At 39.3% G+C, this 25,797-nt stretch overlaps 1 protein-coding gene across 8 annotated transcripts in view; it reads left to right on the top strand.

Moving 5' to 3' along the window:
• The window catches only part of FAF1 (Fas associated factor 1), a 372,784-nt gene that overhangs the window by 183,274 nt on the left and 163,713 nt on the right, over positions 1 to 25,797 (top strand). For all 8 annotated transcript variants that reach the window (XM_036349475.1, XM_036349474.1, XM_036349476.1 and 5 more), the window contains one exon: positions 14,407 to 14,493. In XM_036349475.1, coding sequence (XP_036205368.1) covers positions 14,407 to 14,493 — 87 coding nt within the window. The remainder of the gene's footprint in view (positions 1 to 14,406; positions 14,494 to 25,797) is intronic.

The raw sequence follows: 25,797 nt of genomic DNA, 5'->3' as shown, positions 1-25,797 counted from the left end.
GAGATCCTTGGGGTGGGGCTTTAACTGCCATAGTTAAAAGCCAGCTCTAGGTAGTTCCTGAGCGTTGGCAGCATCAGTCTTTAGATAGGGGTTGGTGTGCAGTATTGGACTTTCATTCATACTGTCAGTCACTTTGATAAGCTTTAATATTATCATTTGGAATCAGTTTCCAACTCTACCTCCTTCACCTAAAATTAACTAGATAAGTAACTTTGGTGTCTATCCTCTTTTTATAACTTAGCTGTTAGTCCAGGCGGGTACTTTCCTTAAGATATCCTCCCTATTCTCCCACCCCCATCTCTTTCAGACACAGTAATTCTGAAAGATCATCTTGCAAAGTAGCAAGTTTGAATCAGAAAACCTGACCAGACACATTTTTAAATATCCCTTAGGGCTGTTCATTAGAGATGACTTAATAGCTCTTAAAGTAGATATTAAGTAGGTTGTCTCTGCTGCCTTGGTTAAGTAGCGTGAAGGGAAATGCAACTCTCCTGACTCCAGGGCCCCAAATGCAAACACTGGCCTAGTTGTTCCCAAACTTTCTTCTTGATGTGAGTAACTTGAATGGTTTATTTTCCCTTGAGGAGCCCCCATCCCCCGCCACTTTAGTATTCATGGCAGACCCCAACACTAAGTCCCTTTGTTGTCTTTCTTTTTTTGCATTTTTTGTTAACAAGCAAAGATAAAATTATGAGACCTCATTATAGACTGGAGTTCCATTGCTAATGGTTCCCACCACCTTTTTTTTTTTTTTTTTCACATCTCAAAAAGGCAAAGGACTGGATAGGTAACAGAAAGCAGCACAGCAGACATAAACATCATGTCTAAGCATCAATGTGGTGCTACCAGAGTGGGAAAGGATACAGTCTTCATCAAAATATAAAGATGGGTCTTTGCTCAAAACAGTAAAATTGTCAGCATTTTAAAAAATTTGAACTTTGTTACAGTCTTTAAGAAAAAAAGACACATTTTTTATGAAGAAAGAAGAAATTGATTAAGAATTTTTAAAACCTACATTATTATCCTGACTTAGATATTAATTAACTGAATGACATTTGGGCAAGTAGTTTAATTTGTGCATGCACATGTGTATATGCGTATATGTAAACCTTCAAAGAAAATGCAATTCTATTTAAAAAATTGGCAGAATAAGGCATCACCTCGCATCTTTCTTATAGATGCAATTTTATTTTAGAACTTACAGAGGTTGCAAATCATACAAATATTTGATTCAGAGTTTCCTTTTTCCAAATGAAAAGCATAGAGCAAGGGTTAGCAAGAGTGCACAGCTGTTGAGAGAAGGAAAACTAGAATAACAAGATAGGGCTTAATTGATTTACTGTATATTGGCAAAGTAGCAGAAGCAGGTTCATAGTGCCAATGTTTTTGTATTATTCTATATAAAACTCTTACATCAGTAAGGAGTGGAGACACAGAAGGCATTGGGCAAAAATTAATAGGAGGAAGAACTTTTGCTAACCCTCATATCATAAAGTTTGTTTACTGTTCTAATTGTTCTCCTTTTACCATGATGCATTTTCCTTGAATTATTTTTTAATCTTGCTATTTCTTTTCCTGCTGTGTGTGACACCAGGAACTGCCCTCTTACTGTGAAGGCAGCATTCAGTTGTTGAAACAATAACAAGTTGCTGTTTGATCTGACCTTGTCCTTCCTTTGTAGCACTTAAAAGTACAAAATCGACAGCCTGTAAGGGTTGCAGCACAATAGGTGTGAAAAGACTCACTTGATCTCATGGCAGAGGTTTTGCTCATAGTTGGTCACTCTTATATGTTACCACTTAATGTCCACTATTCAGAGTAAGTACAAATGGTCTCAGAAAATTCTTACACCTTGCAATTATAAGAGGGTCAGGCAGAAAAGAATTTTAAAGATAATTATTGCATCTCTTTATAGAAGAGGAAATCCAGTGTAAGAGAAGATATGTCATAGTCGTGGAAGAATCTAGACTCGCAGAACTAAATTAAATCTAATCTCACCATTTACAAACATGAGTAACCTAAGGCAAATTATTTGTCTCTGAGCCTCAGTTTCCTTATTTGTAAAATGAAGATGATAATATATGTGAAAGGTATTGTGAGGATGATATTAACATAAAACCTAGTTGTTTTTTTATCTTCACCAGAGGGTATATTTATTGATTTGAGAGAGAGAGAGAGAGACATCTGTTGATTGCCACCTTTGTGTGCCCCAACCAGGGATCAATCCCACAACTTAGGTATGTGCCTTGATGGAATTGAACCCACAATCTTTCTGTATACAGGACAACACTCCAATAACTGAGCCATCTGGCCAGGTCTAAACTAAAATTTAAATATTTTTCTTATTACAGAAATAATAGAAACAGAAAAGATAGACATACCGAAAATAAAAATGAGTCAGAATTCCATGATAGAGGGGGAACAAATTTTAACATTTGTTATGTATCTTTTTCTGTGCATACATATAATATACATACGTACATACATATAGTATACATACATATATGTATGTACATAATAATTTATATGTAACTTAGTAAGCAGAAAGGTACATAATTTTGTAACCTGGTTTTCTTTAATTATTAACAACTTTAAATGTTATTAAATATTCTTCTACATCAGAGAGTTAGCAAACTTTTTCTGTAAAGGCTAGTTAATATACATTTTAGGCTTTGCAAGCCATACAGTTTCTACTGCATCTACTCAACTATACCATCATGATAGTGCAGAAGCAGTCACAGACAGTATATAAACAAATGGAACACAATTTTATTTACAGACGCAGACAGCATACTGGATTTGGTCTCTGGGCTGTATTTGACTGACCCTGGTTCTACATCATTTTAATGACTGCATGGTATTTCATTTATTTAGCTATTATATTATTGGATATTAAGATTGTGCCAACTTTGCATGTGCAATGAATATCCTTGTAACTAAATATTTGGTTTACATGTATGATTATGTCTTTAAGATTAACTTGCATGCTGCTTCTGAGATTGTATCAAATTGTTTGGCTACTAAAATTCAGACTTCAAAATAAAAACATTTCTTGGTTTATGTGACCAATCTTTGAAGTAGTACATAAAATTGAACTTTATAAAATGATTTTTGGTTAAATTAACACTCCTAGAAATGTTCTTTTATTGTAGTTATTTCTAGGGTTGACCTTTGACTTACTTAGTGTTTTTCTTTGTGCAAGGGATTATAAATTGGTGAACTTACATGATTTTAAAATGGGAAAATTTAAGAGCACTTATTGGGTAATATATGTTTTATTCATTGCAGGTAATAAAAAACATTAAGTAGTTGGAAAAACTTTGCCTCTCATGTTTATAAAAAGTATAGAGAGGAAATATTTCCCTCTAGGACAAGGTCTTGACTAACTGATACGAAGTTAAACCTCTTAACTGTTTTTCCTTTGGGTCTTGTGTCAGCTAGTCTCTGAGAGAGAAGAAAAAAAAGTCAAACATAAAGGGTGTCCCAAAATTCACGCAAGAAGTAATTTTGGTAGAAAACACAGGTTTATAATTAAAAATTGTAAATTTTTTATTGATTCATAAAGTATACAGTATAGGGTTATGTATGGAATAGTATATCGGATAAATGGCCTCCACAGCATTGCTGGCACATACGCGCTCTTGTTGAAATTTTCCATGACTGTTTTGCATAAATGTGGCTGAATTTCGATGAGGCTCATTTTCATCTTGATGGCTTGGTTAATCTACAAAATTGTCGCATTTGGGGTTCAGAAAATCCATGAGTGATTGTTGAGAAACAAATGCATCCACAACGTGTCACTGTTTGGTGCAGATTTGGGGCTGGAGGCATCATTGGACCATTCTTCTTCGAAAATGCGGCTGCTCAGGCAATAACAAAAGAGTGTGTATGTGCCAGCAAAGCTGTGGAGACCATTTACCCGATATGCTATTCCATACATAACCCTATACTGTATACTTTATGAATCAATAAAAAATTTACAATTTTTAATTATAAACCTGTGTTTTCTATCACAATTACTTCTTACGTGAATTTTGGGACACCCTATAGTTTCTCTGGTGTTCAGGACATTCCTTCAATTCAGCAGTCAGTACAGGTGTTGTCCAAGTTTATTTAGTATGCCCAATAGGTCATTTATTGTGACTGCAGTTTTACTGCAGTGTCCAAATATATATTATAGCCAGAGAGTAATCACACTTAAGCTTAAGGAAGAAAAACTAAAGATTAACACAGAGTTTTAATGATGAAGATTATTATTTATCAACTAGAGGTCCAGTGCACGAAATTCATGTATGGGGGGAAGGGAAATCCCTCATCCTGGCCTGCACCCTTCTCCAACAGGACCCCTTGGGGGATGTCCGACTGCCTCTCGCAATCTGGGACCACTGGCTCCTAACCACTCACCTGCCTGACTGCCTGCCTGATTGCCCCTAACTGCTCCCCTACTGGCCTGATCGCCCCTAACTGCTCCCCTGCTGGCCTGATCACCCCAACCGCCTCTGCCTCACCCCACACCTGGGACCCAGGATTCCCTCCCTCTGGCCAGCTGTAGGCACTCAGGATCCAGGCCAGCTTTGCCCGGGCCGGCCGCAGCCTCAGGGGACCATGGGAGGATGGTTTCGCCTGGGCCGTAGCTGCAGGCACTCAGGACTGTGGGGCAGGTGGCTTGTTCCTCTCCCGGGCCGCAGGCACAGACGCTGGCTCTTGAAACCACAGGGTGCGAGGCTTGTTCCTCTCCCGGGCCACAGGCACAGATGCTGGCGCTTGAAACCGCAGGGTGGGTGGCTTGTTCCTCTCCTGGGCTGCAGCCTGACTGGTCCCTATTCCTCTCTCCCCAGTGTTGAGTGTCTGAGCCCTTACAGTGTGACGCTGTGAGGGCGTGATGAACATTTGCATATTAGCTCTTTATTATATAGGATTATCAATTTTTTTCAGTGATATGTAATATACAGTAAAGATGTAGTACCTGCTCTCATTAATTTCCTAGACTGAAAGTGATCCCTATGTCATCCAGCAAATTATAGCATTTCTAGAAAGTTTATAACAAAACATTATTAGTCATAATTATTCTCAAAGACTTGCCATGTTAGGTCAGAGTTCAAAGAACTTTAGAATCAGTAACTGTCCTGGGAGAGCCTATAATTCATACACCTTAAAACAGTGCTTCTTAAACGTTGGCTTGTTGAGAATTATCTCAAGGGCTTGTTAAAACAGATTGCTGGCTCCCTGAGTTTCTAATAACACCAGGTCTGGAGTGGGTCCCTCCCAATTTTCATATCTAGTGGTTTCTAGGCAATACTAGTATTGCTTATCCAGGCACTACATTTTGAGAACCACTGTTGTATAAAAATAATTGTTCCACCTTTTTTTTTTTTTAGCATTTCAACTTCTGCAACTTTACAATTTTTCTTTTTCACCCCCTAAAATTTAGTATCTTTTTTATTTGTGAAATATACTCAGTCTTACTCATCTATAAACATTTTCTTAGCACTTTAGGAATTCTTTTTTTTTTTTCAATCCAGGCTCACTCTTTAAAGATATGAGTTGATTTTAATACATTTATGATCGTTAGTTCACTTTAACATTATCTAACTTTGCAATTTTTATATCATTTTCACCCACAGCAGACTTTTAGGAGAGGCAATTATGAATATTTCTAATGAAAGAAATCTTATTCTTGGTAGTTTTTCAGGATGACTAAAATCTATTTTCAACTAGTTTCCATATTTGATTGGCTTTATTTTCATAATTTTGAGTAATACCTTATGATGCTAATTGTCAAGTTTCTTTACAGACAGGTAAGAGATATAATAATTTTTTTAAGTATAGTATACAAAGCAAAATTTACAGTTGTTGGAATGAAGAATTCAGTTAGAGCCAGGGATGTTTTAAAAGAGTAGAATACACTAAGCTCAAAGCCTGAATGAAAGCAACTTCAATTTTATACTTTTTTTCAAACAATATCTTTACTGTTTTCTGGAAAAATGGTATTTGAGAAAAAGAAATGTCTCAAGTTACTGTTTTTATGAGGAGAGAATTGCTGAGTCTTTTAAATGGTTAATGAGAAGAAGTAATAGTTAAACACTTAGAGCATTGATTTCTGATTTGAATTCTCCAGCACTGGCCAGCCCTGAGGGAAGGGGGAAATAAGCTTGCTAATTAACATTTGATTACTGATGCCACCTTCTCACTCCCTTTGCGCCATCCGGTTTCAAGTGTTTTTGTTCTGGAAGGATTTTTAGGAGGTTTTAATTTGCATCTTATGTGTAACTGCAATGAGCATACAACTTGTTAAAGAAGAAGAAGAAAAAGAAAAGGACTTTGATATGAAATATGTGTTCAAAACCCAATCTGGATCAGAAGTTATTGGTTTCTTAACTATAAGCCTTTCAGAGCACCAGTGATTGCTAGGAAACTGGAACTAAGCCTACTCTGTATGCCTTATTTTGATTTAAATTCTCATATTCATTCTCATTCATTCTCTCTCTCTCTCTCTCATTTGTTTAGTGCAGTTATTACTTAGCAAATTCTTGCCCAGACCATCATTTGATGGTGTGAAGTATTTGGAGTCTAAAGTTTGATATATTTAAAATTTGGGTAAGTTCAGATTCTAATATGACCAAAAGTCTTTTTCTTCTAAGATTGGTAAGAATTTTTTACAGAGAGGAAGGGAGAGGGATAGAGAGTCAGAAACATCGATGAGCAGAGAAACATCGGGATCAGCTGCCTCCTGCACAACCCCCATTGGGGATGTGCCCGCAGCCAAGGTACATGCCCTTGACCAGAATCGAACCTGGGACCCTTGAGTCCGCAGGCTGACGCTCTAGCCACTGAGCCAAACTGGTTACGGCTGCCATAGGATTCTTAATTCAGAAAATCTAGAAACTAGGATGCTAACTAAATGATAGCTGTTTTAAGCCCATGGCAATGAAATATTTTCTATTTTTTGCTATATTAAAATGTTTGGTATGTGAAGGATCAGGACCAGATTTCAAAAATGCAAAGATATTGAAATAAATTAATAGAATTTTACAACCTGATCACTGAGCTAGTAGTGTTCTTTCAAACCATAGTTTACTGGTAATATTTGGTTGATGGAATAATTATTTGGGAAACTAGTGTGACAGGCTTTAGTTTTAAATAAGATCTCATAAGAGGAAAATATTAGACTTTTTAAAAATCTAGACTTTTTAGTACAAAAAGTGAAAACTAAGATTTTTTTTTGTCCAAGAAAAAATTCATCTTAAGTGCTTATTATATCAAATTATTTGTAATATTCCTTTTTGATGTGTTGTAATGAACTTTTTACTATTTTTCTTTTATTTTCTAGCCTTAATGGTTTAAACTTTTCCTCATTATTTGCTTGTCATAGATATATTTAGCTCTTCTTTTCCTCTACCTAGGATTAACTCCAATATTTTCATTAAATCATAGGAGTTTAGAGCTGTGAAAACCAGAAGTGGTCTTGTTTTATTCTCTTTTAACTTTGAGTAAAGTAAATCTCAGCGAGGTTCTGCCAACTTGCCCACAGTAACAACTGGACAATGAGAAATTTTTCTCTTTGCCTCTCATTATGCATCAATACCTCAAACTTTGTGACTTTTCTTTCTATTGTCAGAAATTGTTTTCATTTGGATAAATGTTTGAACAACATTTAGCTCACAAGCAATGATTTTATTATAGCTGACGGTGTTACCTACAAGTCTTATATTTTTCTTTTTCAATAACTACTGGTACAAACAGCTCATAAGATGCTAATTCTGAGCCTCAAAACTTAGGTTAGTAGAGTAACATCCTAAGACTTCTTTCTAAGAAATTCTGATAACATTTAAAAAATAAAAATTGTTTGAAAATTTATGGAACTCAAAACTTTATGGGAGAAGAATATTTCATATGATTTTATATTGAGCAGATCATAATACAATGATCTTTTTCCCAGTGCTGTGTTCATCAATGAAATTTCCATCAGGAAATATGAAGTTTGACATGGAGATCATTGCTTAATTTCTTACAGTAATTATAGTGTATATATAGATTTTTGTTAACAATGGAAAGCAAATAGTAAATCAGTCCCATATTAATACTTTCAAGTTAATCTGATTTAAATTTTTCCTTAGTCACAACTGTCTTATCTGAAGCAATAGGTAAAAAATGAAATTCTCTTTTTAACAAATGTAGAAAACAAACTGGAAAAATCTATTGTCGATCTAGAACACTTGATCCAAATACAGTATAGTTTATAGCATAAATTTGATGTTCAGCTGGTAATCAAAGCATTTGTTAAATTTCTTCAGAACTAATTGAAACATTTGCATAGTTTAGCATGCTGAAATCTCAGATTTAGAGCTTAATACACAACAAAAACTGAAAAGATTATGAAGGTTCAGCATTATCTGAGTCAGTGCTGATCAAAGAAACTGTGTAAGACAAAAAGGCCCTTAGGAAATGTTACCCTGTGAAGTGCCCCTTGTACTTAACTGGAATTTAACACAAATCTCTAAAGATGAAATTCCATCAGAAGTAGAACAATAATGGCAGCTGGGCATGCCAGCTACAACACCCACAGTCTGTGTGTATTTTCTGCCTCTCTCAAGTGCTCTCGAATCTCTCAAATCAGTCAATGATCTCTCGATCTCTCTCTTTCCTTCCCCCTCCTCTCTCTCTCCCTCCTCAGGTCCTTTATTCTTCTTTCCCTCTGTGAGAGAATTCTGTCCTTCATTTGATTCATGACGACCTTAAATTACTTTGCATCGTTTTTATATATAGCTGTAATTTGTCTCTCAGGTTTTCTAGGATACTAATATTTTTTAAAAGCATCATTTTTACTTTTGTTTTGTATACTTTTTGGATTTTTTCCTTCCCTGCAGAATTGTGAGTTAAAATTTTAATTACAGAAAACCATCAATAAAGATTATATCTTTATTAATAAAACCTTTGCCCACTTTGCACTTTTGTTACCTTATCACATGTATTTCTTCAGTATAATGTTAAAATCTGCCTATGGTTACAGCATTGATAAACATGGAATTATTTTTGAAAGACTAATTTGTATTTAAGTTGTTATTTAGTGATTGTTGTTTAACACAAAATTCTTTTGGCATAATCTCAGAATCTCCGTGAATTTATCTTTTCCATTGGGGCAGACATTAGCCTAATATGCTTTACTCTGTACCGTCTCAGCCAAGTTCTGTCTGCATTAGCCAGTTTATTCTATGACAAGTTGCTTAACAAATGTCATTCTGGAGAGAACAATGAAGCCAAATACTTGTGCAATGGCTAACATTACTCTAACTTTGATCACTTTTGTTCAGCACATCAGTCTGGCGTTGCGCTTTATACCAACATAACACTATAGCCAGAACATGCTTTTCGGGCTTACAATAGCAAAGGAATGCTATTCAATTCAGTGCAGTTACAAATGAGTTAATGAAAGAAGAAAAATACTGTTTATTTCATAATACCATATTGTTGTGTTTTGGAATTAAGGTGGAATTTAAAGAATCCCCTTATAGAGTTATTTGTTTGTATACTCAACTCATAGTATTTGTGTATACTATCCAATACAGGGTAGCCTTGCTGCAACCTTTCCAACAAATACAAATATTTGTCCTGCTTTTTTTTTTTTTTCCAAAATAGTTGATGAAGCTTGGTGTATCTAGACAGCATAATTGAAAAATAACTCTAAGAAAGGGTTTTCTTGGGCCTTGAGCCCTAGACCCATCTCATACTCCTCTCTTCTTTCCCTTTCTTTCATTAATATAATACTTTAGGTTTGTGGACCACCCTTCTCTTTAAAAACACTATTGTTTAAGCAAGACAAAAATAGTCTTAGCTAGTGGAAGTGGTCAGAGGTTGAATTTGGCTAAATTGTTGTGTTGATAATGACTAATGAAAATTTCCAAACTTAATGTGACTGGCCATAAACAAAATACTGCATGGCAGACTGGCCATTGCTAAGAACCTTTGAAGAAAAGCTGTTTGTTTGAACTGAGTAGGGATCAAGCCGTTCCTCCAAGCTCTTCAGTTCTCATTTACTAAGTCTTTTTTCACAGGTGTACATTAGAGATAAAAAGTAGATTGAGTTGCACATTGTGTTTTTGTTTTTTCCTTTCCCAGTGAATATATATCTCTATTTCACTGGAAAGGTAACTTAGATGTGTTTATGTATAACAAACAGAAATGTGAGACAAAATGCTGTAATTGGACATTTAAAAACATGAATGAATACTGCTTGTTTTCTATAGTGAAGTCTTATTGTACGAGATACAGAGTAGGGCAAAAGGAGGTTTGCAGTTGGAACCTCCTTTTGCCCCACCCTGTATTATGTGCAATATTCAATACTAGCTTCATTTGTTATAGTAGTTTAATCCCATAACTAACCTGAAGAGTTAAGGTAATCTCTCCATTCTTAATAATTTGATAATTTATCTTATTTGTAGATATGTAACGAAATAGAATTTTCATAACCTGTTTAAAACTGAAAAAAAATGATACTTCTTAATTAGTGGATAACATAGAGTTTAATCTCCCAACACTTTATTCTGATAAATTACCTCTTCTAAAATGAAAGGTATAATATTGCATGTTGAAAATTGTTTTTCATCTTTAACAATATTAAAAATATAAAGTATCATTACCGTATCGTCTTTTCAGGAAAGGCCTAAATAGTGTATTTGTAGGTACCATTTAGTTAATAAATAGTCTATTGAAATAGTTTTTAATTTGGATGATTTCAGTGTAATAATCTGTGCTGTTTTATTAGTTTTTACATCTTTGAAGCTTACATCAAATAATAAAGAAAACTTCAGGTTTTTCCTTCTACCTGCTCCTCCCCTGCAAAAAAAAACACAAAAAACACCCTTCTCTCTCCCACATAGAAACTTGAACCATATCTTTTGTTTGAATTATTTTACATCTTGAACCATTTAAAAATTATGTAGTTTATTAAAATTTATAATTATAGTTTGTCCTAGGTGTACTATGTAGCTGAAGTTTCTTAACTGAAAAGAAACTTGAAACTATCCAGGAATATATAAAAACAATCGGCAGCAGGGGGTGGTTTTCTTTTTTTATTTTTAAGTTACAGTTTACATTCAATATTATTTTGTACTAGAAGCCCAGTGCACGAATTCGTGCACCAGTAGGGTCTCTCGGCTTGGCTTGTGGGATCCTGGCGAAAGCGGCTCTCCAGCATCCCTTGAGGGTCCCGGATTGTGAAAGGGCACAGGCCAGGCCCAGGGACCCCACCAGTGCACTATCGGGGCCAGTGAGGGATGTGGGAGATTTACCTGCCGGGGAGGGACTGTGGGAGGGCTCTAGGGTGTGTCCGGCCTGTCTTGCTCAGTCCCGATATGCCAGACCTCAGCAGCAAGCTAACCTACCAGTCGGAGCATCTGCCCCCTGGTGGTCAGTGCACATTATAGTGACTGGTCGAACAGTCGACGGTCTGCCCCCTGGTGGTCATTGCACGTCATAGTGAGTGGTTGAACAGCCTTAGCATATCATTAGCATATTACCCTTTGATTGGTTGAATGGCCGACTGGTTGACCAGACACTTAGCATATTAGGCTTTTATTATATAGGATTAGTTTCAGGTATGAAGCATAGTGGTTAGACATTTTCTTTACAAAGTGATCACCCCAATAAGTCTAATATTCATCTGACACCATAGATAGTTATTAGAATACTAGTGGCCTGAGCTCAGTGCATGAATTTATGCACATTGAAAGGAAATTAATTACAAGAAATTTTATAATATTGCTATTCGCTGTTTCTCTATAAAAGAAGTGTCAACCAAATTCACAACGACAATGACAGATCGAAACACACACATGTTATTGGCACCAGTGAGAGCTTTATATGTATCGCGCATGGGCGAGTCAGCTTAGCCTTTTACATATATATAAGAACATACTTGCTTAATTAGACCTGCTTTCTGATTTAGCAAACTTTTTCCAGCCCTGTGAAGCACTCCAACTTCTCTTTCAGGTAATTGTCAGCAACCCAGCAGTAGATATAAACACGAAGCAGATTATTATTGTAGATCAGGGAGGGAGAACAAAGGGTAAAATATTTAACTGCAGCAGTGTTTGACTATATTCTGCACAGTGAGAAAACCTGAAGTAATTTTCAAGGTCCACCATTTTTTACTTCTTTTCAGTCGGGTCAAGTTTCTGAGCTTTCTAAATCTTCGTTTTCCGGCTAATGAAAAGAAAATAGGATTCCATTGAGTCTCCTTTCTACCTACTCCAGGACTTCTGTGAGGATCAAATGAGATGAGGCACGGGAAAATGCTTCACAGACATTTGGTCACAGTGTAAAGTGTTTCCAACTGGCTACAAAGCAAGTCGTGTTCCTGGGCTGAAGAAACTGCAATGAGGCTAGTCATTGCTAGGGAGAGGAAGCTGGGCATTGCTACATGACATCACTACCCGGACAGAGCGAAGGACACTTAGCAAATGAGCCTTTTATATATATATACACATACTAGAGGCCTGGTGAACAAAAATTTGTGCACTCAGGGGGGAGGCAGCGTCCCTCAGCCCGGCCAGTGCCCTCTCGCAGTCTGGGACCCCTCAGGAGATAACAACCTGGCTTAGGCCTGTTCCCGGGTGGCAGAGGGCAGGCCCAATCCCTAGGTGCAGCCCCTGGTCGGGCTCAGAGCAGGGCCGATTGGTGAGTTGGGGTGCCGCCACCTGTCATGCACAGAGCAGGGCGGATCGGGAGGTTGCGATGCCACCCTCAGTCATGCTCAGGGTAGGGCCAATTGGGGGGTTGGGGCACCGCCCCCTGTCACACTCAAGGCAGGGTCGATGGGGAGGTTGCGGTGCCACCCCCTATCACGCACAGAGCAGGGCCCATCAGGGGGTTTGGGAGCTCCCCCCTGTCACGCACAGAGCAGGGCCGATCAGGGGGTTGAGGAGCTCCCCCCATCACAGAGTAGGGCCGATAGGGGAGTTGGGGCACTGCCCCCTGTCACCCACAGAGCAGGGCGGATCAGGGGGTTGGGGAGCCACACCCTGTCACACTCAGGGCAGGGCCGATGGGGAGGTTATGGATCTACCCCGTCACACACAGAGCAGGGCCCGTGGGGCGGGGGGGGGGGGTTGGGGTGCCCCACCCTGTCACACACACAGCCGCAGGGCAATCGGGGTTGGGGAGCTCCCCCCTATCAGGCACAGAGCAGGGCTGATCAGGGGGTTGGGTGCCTTCCCCTGTCACGAACAGAGCAGGGCGGATAGGGAGGTTGTGGCCCCGCCCCCTGTCACACACAGAGCCACAGGGCGTTCAGGGGGTTTGGGCACTGTCCCCTGTCATGCTGATCCCGGTGCCGGGAGGCCTCGCGGCTCCACTGATCCCGGTGCTGGGAGGCATATTACCCTTTTACTATATAGGATAGAGGCCTGGTGCACAGGTGGGGGCCGGCTGGTTTGCCCTGAGGGGTGTCCTGGATCAGGGTTTGGGTCCCGCTTGGGTGCCTGGCCAGCTTGGATGAAGGGATGATGGCTGTTTGCAGCTGGTCACACACCCTTCATGGTGGGGATCCCCACTGGGGTGCCTGGCCAGTCTGGGTGAGGGGCTGAGGGTTTTCAGGCTGGTGGGTGACTGAAGCTCCCAACCGCTCCTTTTTTCTTTTTTTTTATACTGGGCCAGCTTTAGCTCTGAGGCTTGGCTCCAGCTCTTAGGCCTCCGCTGCTGAAAGCAGGTATCTGGTTTGTTTGGGTTCTATAATCGAGACACTGTTTCAACTCTAGCTCTGAGATCCCGGCTAGCTGAAAGCAGGTTTCTGGGGTTTTGTTTAGCTTCTATATTTGTAACAATGTTTCAAACTGCAAGCTCAGAGTCCGGCAGCGGCAGGCCGGGAACATTGGAGTCCTCCGTCACTGAAGCAAGCAAGCCTCATGTTCGCTTCAAGCTGCCTGGCTGCCGGCCGCCATCTTGGCTGGCAGTTAATTTGCATATTGCCCTGATTAGCCAATGGGAAGGGTAGCGGAGGTACGGCTAATTACCATGTTTCTCTTTTATTAGATAGGAGATATATATATTATTGACTATATTCCCTATGCAGTAGTTTACATCCCCATTACTATTTTATAACTGCCAAGTTGTATTTCTTAATCCCTTCACCTTTTTCACCCATTCTCCCAACCCTCCTTCTCTGGCAACCATCAATCTGTTCTTTGCAATTTTCTTTTAACCTTTATTGAGAATCTGTTTTTAAATTTGGTTTAGATATTTTTTACAAACTTTTTCTGACTGGTGTTATCCTAGTTTCAAATGCTTGTTTTGAATCTAGAAGAAAACAGAGGAAATACAATGTTATCACATAAATTGGCAATTGTCCTAAGTCATATGGAAACCCTATTTTTAATTGCAGTGTCTCTTTTTTTTTTTTTTTTTTTGCAGGTAAAAAGAAATGTGTATGACCTTACGAGTATCCCTGTACGCCATCAGTTATGGGAGGGTTGGCCAACTTCTGCCACAGATGATTCAGTAAGTGACGTTGACTTACCAGTTTTATATCCTCGTTTCTCTTTTGCCACTTTCAGTCTAATTGACTGTAATAATAAGCAGAATCAAACTTTGAATATCCCACTGAAAAAATTTATAAATCAAATAATGTGAAAATAAGAGTTGTAATAATTTGAGTTCACTTGCAGAGCAGATATCGTAAGTGAAGTATACCAACTTTCTGTTGATAATATTACAATATCACTATCAGGAACTAATGCTGCTTGATTTGACTTAAATTTTTCCTTGATCAAAAGAATACATTCAGCTATTACTGATGAAATGTCCCAAGCACAAAATTATTTCCCTTAAATTACAGATATCTTAAAGTCATTTGAACAGTTACATATTTAATTTTCAAACTACATTTTCTGTAGTAGACTGGTACTTTAAAAAATAGCTAAGTTTTACAGTTAATATTAATAACACTCCATTCTTAAATGTACCCATAATTTCCACTAATATAAAAACTGGAAGAAAATATTTAGTCTGTCATTTTTATCTGTTGTTATATCTACTTATAATGATTTTCCTATTTTCATTTTGAAACCTTTTCTATCTCTGCCCTATTTCTAAGTGATTATTCTTTTTCAAGAGAGTAAGTTTTATCATCTAAGGAGGCCAACGAAAATTACATTTTGACCACTTTTATTCATAATCTTGGTTGTTTTAATCAGATACCACCCTCCACCTTTTTAAAAAAGTACAAAATGAGAATGTTTCAAGAATTCTGAAGTTAAATCTGATTTTTAAAATAAATAAAGCCAAAAAAATTAGTTTTTATATTTTCTAGTAAATATTGTGTTTCTGTTTGGATAATAATTACTCCTCCACTCTCAGCACTGCCATTATACATTGTAATATGTGTGAATTCTTTGTGGAAGTCAGAAACATTTTTAAAACAAATGCTTATGTAGATGCTACTTGAATAATTATTCCATAGTCTAAACACTGTACCTTTCGAAAATGCTTTGTGTATCATAAAACTTTAAAATTGGAAAATAGCAAAACTTTTTAAAAAGTGTATCTTTCCAGGAAAAAGGAAATGTTTATGTGTAGGTATTTACATTTATTTCTAAACACTGATTTTAACATTGCAATTATAGTATCTCAGAATTATTGGCTGGTTGTCCATGGCTAAAGGTAGCAATGTGGTTGATGGTTTTAGTTTGTTTTTCTTTTTCCCGTTAGAATGAGAAATTTGACAGGAAATGTGTTACATTTAACTTTACAAAAATAAGAGAATATTTTCATAAGTAATAACCTTCTTCTTACCCAACAAGACATAAATAAACCAGAGATGTTCTTAGTATTGTCTAGTAACTACTATAAGAAATAACATTAATAGAAGAAAATAATTAAGATCTAAGTATGTCACTTACATTCACTGAGCTTCAGTAACCTAATTTACAGCATTATTAATGAGGGTTAGTGATAATATGTGTAAGTACCTGACTCATAGTAGACACTCAATAAATGAAAGTCAGTGTTATAGTTCGTATTAACATAATGTAGAAAAGGATCACAGGCAAGAATTGACTGGTTTAAGTAAATGAAATGCTATCTGAGATTTGCTTCAAAATAACCTATAGGGGTTGAGAATGATGTGGGATATATAAACAAATTCAGGTTAGCTGTCTGTTGATCATTGTTAAAGCTGAGTGATGTGTATATTGAGTTTATTATATTATTCTCTAAACTTTTTCTATGTATTTGAAAATTTCTATAATAAAAAGTTTACAGCAAAAATAATTGTCTGGCTCTGGCCAGTGTGGATCAGTTCGTTGGAGCATCTTCCCATATAGCAAAAGGTGGTGGGTTTGATTCCTGATCAGGGCACATACCCAGGTTGCTGGTTCAATCCCAGGTCAGGGTACATATGGGAAGTGGGCGATCAATGTTTCTCTCTCTCTCTCCTCTTCCTCTAAATGAATGAATGAATGAATGAAGAAGCAAACAAACAAACAAAATTGTCTGGTTTAAGAGCAAGAACATGAGGTAATAAAGTCTGGAAATGTCAGACTACATAGAGTTAGAAAAGCCAAAACTGCTCTTTGATCCCACAGTTGTAGAAACCAGATTGAAACAAGCTTATCAGATGCAAGTTCCAACAGTGATAGACATATTTAGTGAAATGTAATAAACTAGAGGCCCAGTGCATGAAAACTCATGCACTGGGGGTGGAGGTCCCTTAGCCTGGCCTGCGCCCTCTCACAATCTGGGAGTCCTCAGGGGATGTCCTACTGACTGCTTAGGCCTGCTCCCCATGGGAGGCAACCATATGGGCGATCAGGGTATGGTGCCGCCCCCATCACCCTGCCGCTGCTGCTGCCCGCCTCTCTCTGCAGGAGGCGACCAGACGGGCCAATCAAGGGACGGTGCTGGCCACCCCAATCGCCCCTCCACCGCTGCTGGTCACTGGAACTCTCTCCCCTGCCCCCCATCACCTTCCCCTCCCTCTGCCTGCTGGTACGTACCTTGGTGGCCTGGCTGCCTACTCACAGGCCCCACCCACTACCCACTGGTCATTCCACCGTTCAGTCAATTTGCATGTTATGCTTTTATTATATAGGACTAGAGGCCCGGTGCACAAAAATTTGTGCACTCGGGGGGAAGGGGAGGTGTCCCTCAGCCCGGCCTGTGCCCTCTCCCAGTCTGGGTCCCCTCGGGAGATAACGACCTGCTGGCTTAGGCCTGCTCCCGGGTGGCAGAGGGCAGGCCCAATCCCTAGGTGCAGCCCCTGGTCGGGCTCAGAGCAGGGCTGATTAGGGAGTTGGGGCGCCGCCCCCTGTCATGCACAGAGCAGGGCGGATCGGGAGGTTGCGATGCCACCCTCAGTCACACTCAGGGTAGGGCTGACTGGGGTGTTGGGGCACCGCCCCTGTCACACTCAAGGCAGGGTCGATGGGGAGGTTGCGGTGCCACCCCCTATCACGCACAGAGCAGGGCCAATCGGAGTTGGGGCGCTGCCCCCTGCCACGCACAGAGCAGGGCCGATCAGGGGGTTGGGGAGCTCCCCCCTGTCACTCACAGAGTAGGGCCGATAGGGGAGTTGGGGCGCCGCCCCCTGTCACCCACAGAGCAGGGCGGATCAGGGGGTTGGGGCGCCGCACCCTGTCACACTCAGGGCAGGGCCGATGGGGAGGTTATGGATCTACCCCGTCACACACAGAGCAGGGCCCGTGGGGAGGGGTTGGGGGGTTGGGGCGCCGCACCCTGTCACACACAGAGCAGGGCTGATCAGGGGGTTGGGGCACCGCAGCCTGTCACACACAGAGCCGCAGGGCAATCAGGGGGTTGGGGAGCTCCCCCCTATCAGGCACAGAGCAGGGCTGATCAGGGGGTTGGGGTGCCTTCCCCTGTCACAAACAGAGCAGGGCGGATAGGGAGGTTGTGGCCCCGCCCCCTGTCACACACAGAGCCGCAGGGTGATCAGGGAGTTTGGGCGCTGTCCCCTGTCATGCTGATCCCGGTGCTGGGAGGCATATTACCCTTTTACTATATAGCATAGAGGCCTGGTGCACGGGTGGGGGCTGGCTGGTTTGCCCTGAGGGGTGTCCTGGATCAGGGTGGGGGTCCCCACTGGGGTTCCTGGCCAGCCTGGATGAGGGCATGATGGCTGTTTGCAGCTGTTCACACACCCTTCATGGTGGGGATCCCCACTGGGGTGCCTGGCCAGTCTGGGTGAGGGGCTGAGGGCTGTTTTCAGGCTGGGGGTGACTGAAGCTCCCAACTGCTCCTTTTTTTCTTTTTTTATTCTGGGCCAGCTTTAGCTCTGAGGCTCCAGCTCTTAGGCCTCCGCTGCTGAAAGCAGGTTTCTGGCCTTTGTTTACCTTCTGTATTTGAAACAATGTTGCGATCCTGCTGGCTGAAGCCCGGGACTAAAGCAGGTTTCTGGGATTTTGTTTAGCTTCTATATTTGTAACATAGTTGCTTAGAGTTGCAGCTCAGAGGCCTGCAGTGGCAGGCAGGCAGGGAACGTTGGAGTTCTCCGTCACTGAAGCAAGTAAGCCTCCTGTTCACTTCAGGTGTCTGGCTGCCAGCCGCCATCTTGGCTGGCAGTTAATTTGCATATTGCCCTGATTAGCCAATGGGAAGTTTAGCAGTCGTACACTAATTACCATGTTTCTCTTTTATTAGATAGGATTCCTCTGTTGGCATAGTGCCTTATACATTTTAGGTGTTTAATCATTGAATTGAGTTGACACTGTATTTTATGATGCTCACGTTTTAATGATTTCCCCAAGAGTTCTAATGCAATTTCATTACTACAGGAAAATAGGAAAGCGGCTAAAATTCACCATATCCAAGACTATAATGTTACCTAGTGCTGTATCTAAGTCACAGCAAACACAAGAGGGAATCTCCATTAAGAGGCTTGATTCTTTTTGCCTCATTATTCCTATTTGCACCTTCTCCCAGAACCTGTGAAATGATGCCTGCCCTCGCCTCCCAAGAGCAAATGTTGCCATATTGGCAGGATGTTGCCTTGAGCTGCATGATTTGCTACAACAAAGATGTTTAGGGCCAGACTGCTTTAACTGGTGCCATAGCAGATTCACTAACTCCAGTGCTTGAGTTTTCACAAAAAATGGTTTACAACTGTAGTCTCTTAAGGAGATCCTAGCCAAAGAAATGTCATGAAACCTTTCTTTCATTAGGACTGTTAAAACTCATAAAGCTGGTGCTTGTAATCTAAATTGTTGCAGGCTATGGTGTTTTATACTTATTTAAATCACTGAAGTGGAGGCATCTGCTACAAAACAAGATCATCCTCACAGCTTGGGGCATGAATTGGGTACAGCTGAGAAATGTCAGCTGTGTAAACAGCCTGAAATGTGTTACCAACAAAAATATAATTAATTTCTTTCCAAGACAGTGTGCCATAACTTAATACTTGGAATGGTTTAACTTTCAGAGAAAACACCTGAACATTTTCTTCCCAGTGCCAGAGTAGAGGATTGGTTATAAAGGTCATTAAAAGTGAGGTTAGTTTGCACTTTTCCTGCTCAGTTGCAGAGATTTGTGTGCCTAGGAATAAAGTATATTAACTTTAGGTACCAGTGGCTTTCTTAAATTTATGAAAATATCTTAGATCAAGAAGTTATGGATTTGGGATGATAGAAATGTTCTAAAATTAGATTATGGCAATGGTAGCACAATTGTAAATTTACTAAAAAATCATTGAACACGTTAAAAATGAGTAAGCTTTATAGCATGTAAAAATACAAAGCTATTTTTTAAAGATGTTAAAGAACTAGATTAAAATACTTCTTAAATTTGTTTTTATGAGAAATACTTGGTCAAAACACAGGAGATGTTTTCTTCAGTGTACTCATTAACCTTTTACTAAGCAAAAAAGACAAAGAAAAAAATTTCTTATTACTAGGTTCCTGTAACATCTTGAATCACTTCTCAACCTGATAGGCTATAGTCTTTTGACATTTTCTGCACTTTTCATTGAAGTCAACAATTATTTAAACATTGTTACGCCATCTGCCCTCAGAGTTAAAATATTTTCTTTGCCTATAGTTATAGTACTCTAATGCAGTGGTTCTCAACCTTGGCTGCACATTAGAATCACCTGGGAATCTTTTTAAAATCCTGATTCCTGGACCTCATCCTCCAGAAATTCTGTTTCTTTGTTACTAATATTGTAGCCCCAGCCCATAACAAAGAAACAGAATTTCTGGAGGATGAGGCCCAGAAATCAGGATTTTAAAAAGATCCCCAGGTGATTCTAATGTGCAGACAAGGTTGAGAACCACTGCTCTAATGGGATATGGGATACTGTATGAATTGTCAGTAACTCTTTCTGTTCCCTTTGCTTTCTTTCAGCAGGGAAGTAGATATCTAAAGCTTCACCAGTAGGGGAATGTTTTCATGCTGTGACAGACAGTTCAGGTGTGAGAACAAGGAGTTGCAAGTAGGCAAAATCTCATTTTTATACTTTAACAAGGATGCTCTTGGTTTCCAGAGAGTAGAAATAATTTTAACACTGTGAATTATGTCTAGACACCATGTTATAACACAGATAGTATGAATGTATGCAGTTTATAAAAGTGCTGCTTTTAATAATGCTTACACTAGGAGGAAAAATCCTTCCGTTTTAAATACTTTTGTTTTGTCATGTGCCCCCCCCTCCTTGAGATTATTAATGGTCTGTAGTTCTATCATTAACTGAGGAATGTTAAATCAGAATTTGAGAAATTAGAATTTTAGAACCAGAGGTCTTCAAGCATGTGTTAAGAGTCAAAAAGCTACTTATTAAATATTTTCACATTAAAAAAGAGATCATTTCGCCCTAACCAGTTTGGCTCAGTGGATAGAGCGTCGGCCTGCGGACGGAAGGGTCCCAGGTTCGATTCCGGTCAAGGGCATGTACCTTGGTTGTGGGCACATCCCCAGAAGGGGGTGTGCAGGAGGCAGCTGATCGGTGTTTCTCTCTCATCGATGTTTCTAACTCTCTCTCTCCCTTCTTCTCTGTAAAAAACCAATAAAAAATATATATATATATATATATATATTATATATATATATATATGTTTCTCTCTCATCGATGTTTCTAACTCTCTCTCTCTCCCTTCTCTGTAAAAAATCTATAATATATATTTTTTTAATATATTTTATTGATTTTTTACAGAGAGGAAGGGAGAGAGATAGAGAGTTAGAAACATCGATGAGAGAGAAACACCGATCAGCTGCCTCCTGCACACCCTCTGCTGGGGATGTGCCCACAACCAAGGTACATGCCCTTGACCGAAATCGAACCTGGGACCCTTCCGTCCGAAGGCCGACGCTCTATCCACCGAACCAAACTGGTCAGGGCAATAAAATATATTTTTTTAAAAAAGAGAGATCATTTCTAAACAGAATCATTACATAGTAGCTTTTTTATAAAACAAAACTAAAACCACACATACCCACCTTCCTTTTTTTTTTTTTTTTTAATAATAAAGAATTTGTGAATGAGATATTGTCATCAGATTTGATCCTTCTGATGGGGGTCATTTTCTTCTGTAACTTCTCCCCAATACATTGTGTTTGGCAGGTGTCAAATTATGGACGTTACCTGATCCTGGACCCCTGTCCTCCACTTTATAGTAACTGCTGTCCAGATACAGACTCTCACAATTACAACATACTTATCATGCTCTAGTTACCTATTAAGTAAACTCATAATCCTCCACTATAATCATTTCATCTGTTACTGCAAGGTAAATACTTCTGAAGTGCAGAATAAATCACAGTCAGCCTTGCTTGCTTATCTTCAATGGCAGCCTAGTACTTGCTGATTGATTATGTACAGATTTTTATGCTGGCATTTAAAATTCTTCATTCATTGGTCTGAAATGTCTCTTCCAGGTTTATTTTCTCATACAAGCCTAACCTGAATGCTCAATAAATATTTCTTGAATAATTGATTGAATGTGATTCTGTATATCTCAACCTTAGCTAAATACATATTTTTTTGTTTTTCAAATATACTTGATGCTCTCTCCCACTCTATGTCATTTAACCATACAATTTTTTCCACCTAGAATACCTATAGCAATTAATCTCCTTTCTTTAAGACCTTTCTTTAAGAAGTTTTATCTATATTCCTCATACCAAGCTGCCTTCTTCAACTCAGCTAAAAATTAGTTTATATTTTAATTCTATTTGTGTTTTAATTCTTATTTTGCTTTTACCTTCCTTCATTCTGATTTTGTCAACAGATGGGAATGGTAAAAAAAAAAAAAAAAAAAAAAATGGCTTCCCAGAGAAAGGGATATCTAATTACATCTTAATTTGTGTACAGATATGTTCTAAGACCCCCCAGTGGATGCCTAAATCTTCAGATGGTACCAAACCTTGCATATACTACTTTTTCCCCTATATAATACACTAGAGGCTCGGTGCACGAATTCGTGTACCAGTGGGGTCCCTCAGCCTGGCCTGTGGGATCGGGCTGAAACTGGCTCTCCGACATCTCCTGAGGGATCCTGGATTGCGAGAGGGCACAGGCCAGGCCAAGGGACCCCACCAGTGAATGATTGGGGCTGGGGAGGGACAGCGGAAGAGCTCCAGGGTGTGTCTGGCCCATCTCGCTCAGTCCCAATCAGCTGGACCCCAGCAGCAAGCTAACCTACCAGTTGGAGCATCTACCCCCCTCGTGGTCAGTGCATGTCATAGCGAATGGTTGAGCGGCCTTAACATATCATTAGCATATTTTGCTTTGATTGGTTGAACAGACGTCTGGACACTTGGCATATTAGGCTTTTATTATATAGGATACCTTTCACTCAAAGGAAGCGCTTTATGGCTTCTCTTTGGCATATTTGAATTGCCAACATCACTACTCTTGTGCTTTGGAACCACACCGTCAATCTGATAACTGAGACAGCTAAGTGACTAACAGGTGGGCAACATGTATAGTGTGGCTACTCTGGACAAAGGGGTGTGATTCATATCCCCAGTGGGACAGAGCGGGACAGTGCAGGATTTCATCATGCTACTCAGAACAGCATGCAATTTAAAACTTATGAATTGTTTACTTCTGGAATTTTCCATTTAATATTTTTGAACCGTGGTTGACCATGGGTAACTGAAACCGCAGATAGCAAAACTGTGAATGGGGGGGAGGGAGGTGTTGTGGGGGGGGATACTATACTTGTGTTTTTCCCTTTTGTAAATTCTAAAAATTGGGAGCAAGAACTATTTTCCTCATCTTTGTATGCTATGCAAGATAAAACATAGTGTTTTATTCATTCACTCATTTGAATTGTTCAGAGCTCTACTAAATTGGCATCTATAAGAATAAATAACTTAATGAATTTGTATGATCAGAAACTTGATTATCTGTTTGAGAACTAGGTTTATTTTTTTCTAATAATAATTAAATTACCAAAATTCTGTAATGGCAAATATAATAACAGTCGGAGGGAGAAGCTACACTTAGCTGTTTTGTACCATTGTGTGTTTGTGTGTGTGTGTGTGTGTGTGTGTGTGTGTGTGTGTGTGTGAGAGAGAGAGAGAGAGAAAGTTAAGTGAGCAGACCAATTCAAATTTGTTGAATCCCAATATTGCTATTATTTAGATAAGTTAATGTATGAATTTCAGTTTCCTCATCTGCAAAATGAGGATGATGTTAAGACCCTTGAAATGCTATTGTGAAGATTAAATTGATTACATAATAGGTTGAACCATATGAAATTGCCATTTATTAAAGACAAAATTATTGAATATTCGCAATTTCTATTTACATTATATTAATGAAAAGTACATATAATTCAGGGGTTGGCAATTATGATTGTCAGCCTAAATCCCACGCATCATCTGTTTTTGTAAATAATGTTTTATTGGAATATAATCACATCCATTTGTTTGTTTATTGTATACAGTTGCTTTTATACTATAACAAACAGCAGGTATATTTAGTTGTCACAAAACCACATGACCCACAAAGCCTCAAATAGCTGCTATTTGGTCCTTTACAGAAAAAGTTTGCCAACCTCTGGTGTAATGTCTGGCATTTAGTAGGCATTCAACAAACATTAACTCCTTTTTCCCTTGAGTAAGCCCCTTCTTTATATTGCATGCATACACATGCAGAATCAGAAGCATTCTTTGAGTAGCTTTAGGGTCATCTTATGATATTTAAATTACAATGCTAGCCTGTCCTAGGTCAGACAGATTCAGGTAATCTTTGGACATTTTTACTGGCTTTCTCTTTATTTGGCAAGGTCATGGATAATGTTGCTTCTGATGGTGCTGAGACTCAGTAGCTTCAGAGGGTTCACTGCCCTTGTCAACATATAGAGTCTTCTACAAATAACACAGGAAAAGTCTAAACAGACGGAAAGAACAGCATTGAAAGCAGTAAAAGAAAGTTTAAGTTTAAAAAGAATGAAAACTTACGAAATGGACTATGTCCTTAACGGAGAAAGTGAAAAATTCAGGAGGGTGGATGAAGCATTCAAGGGACATATTGACTCAGTCAGTATGAGGAAGAATAAATGGAAGTGAGACAGCTTCCAGGAGGAAATATATAAGCACTAAAATCTGATGCTGTAAATCTTGATTTTGGTTTATTAAAATCATAAGCCTGTAGACTGCTGCTTCTGTCCATGATGGGGTGACTGCAATTGGAATTTTATTCCCTCTATAAACAACCAGAAAACTGAATAAAATATGTGAAACAATTGTTTTCAGATATTAGACAATAGGTAGTATAGGATTCTGAAGAAGGAAACAAATGAGCCCTGTGGTAGTCTTACATTCTGTCTGGGGGCAATTTCTGGCTCCCAGAGCAAGGAAAGGAAACTGAAATGGAACCTGGTGATTTTATTGAGTTTGAAGAGACTGAGAGTGGAGTTCATGGAGGTCACGGCAACTAGACTCTGCAAGGTAGAGTACTAGCAGAGAAAAAGCTTCAGAAAACTACGTAGGTTTTCCCCAGTCTTTAGTTGAATACCAGTCTGTGCGTGCATAAGATGACGTTCTAAGGACTGGGTAAAAAAACTGACCAATACAAGAACAATTAACTGGGAGCTGTAAGGCACACAATTCTTAGAGCTCACACAGAACTGGGAATAGTTTGAGTTTACACCAGCCATAGTAGACATTTCTAAACATAACAACAATTTTCAAAAGGAACAAGCTCATTAACAGGTAACTTACCTTTAAAAACAGAGTTCAGCATCCAATCAAAAGTTACTATGCATATGAAGAAGTATGAAAATCTAACCCATAATCAGAAGAAATATAAGTTAAAAAAAACAATCACAACAGACATAGAAGTTACTTAGATAATGAAATTAGCAGATAGAAATTTTAGCTATTATAAATTTTATGAATATGCTCAAGAATTTAAAGGAAAATTGTTAATGACCCACATCCTGCGTGGTTCGGGGTTCAGGCTCTGGAAGAGGGGCTGCATGCAAATGAAAGAGACGAGACAAGAAATAATAATTTGGAAATTGGGGGGCCAGGCGAGAGCCCATCCCAAGAGGATGGACTCCGCTTTGGCTCAGGCCTTGCCATCCTTTTATTCAGTTTGGGATACACCTGTAGCCCTTAGGCAGGCAAGTTCCAGTAACAGACAGACTCTCTTATCAGTAAGGATTTACATGACTATCTGGTGGGGACGTTGCTTCAGCGACCATTGTCTCGACTGAACAGTGGGTGCATAGCCCTGACCTTTGCCAGGGCTCAAGGGTCACCAGCATTCCAGGCTCCTTGTCCACACCTCTCTGCTAGAGAAGACAATAGGCGGCTTCCCACAGAAAATATGAATTTAATGAG

Source organism: Myotis myotis, unplaced genomic scaffold (genome assembly GCF_014108235.1).
Source record: "Myotis myotis isolate mMyoMyo1 unplaced genomic scaffold, mMyoMyo1.p scaffold_m19_p_2, whole genome shotgun sequence".
NCBI lineage: Eukaryota > Metazoa > Chordata > Mammalia > Chiroptera > Vespertilionidae > Myotis > Myotis myotis.
This window is presented reverse-complemented; position numbering and strand designations above follow the sequence as displayed.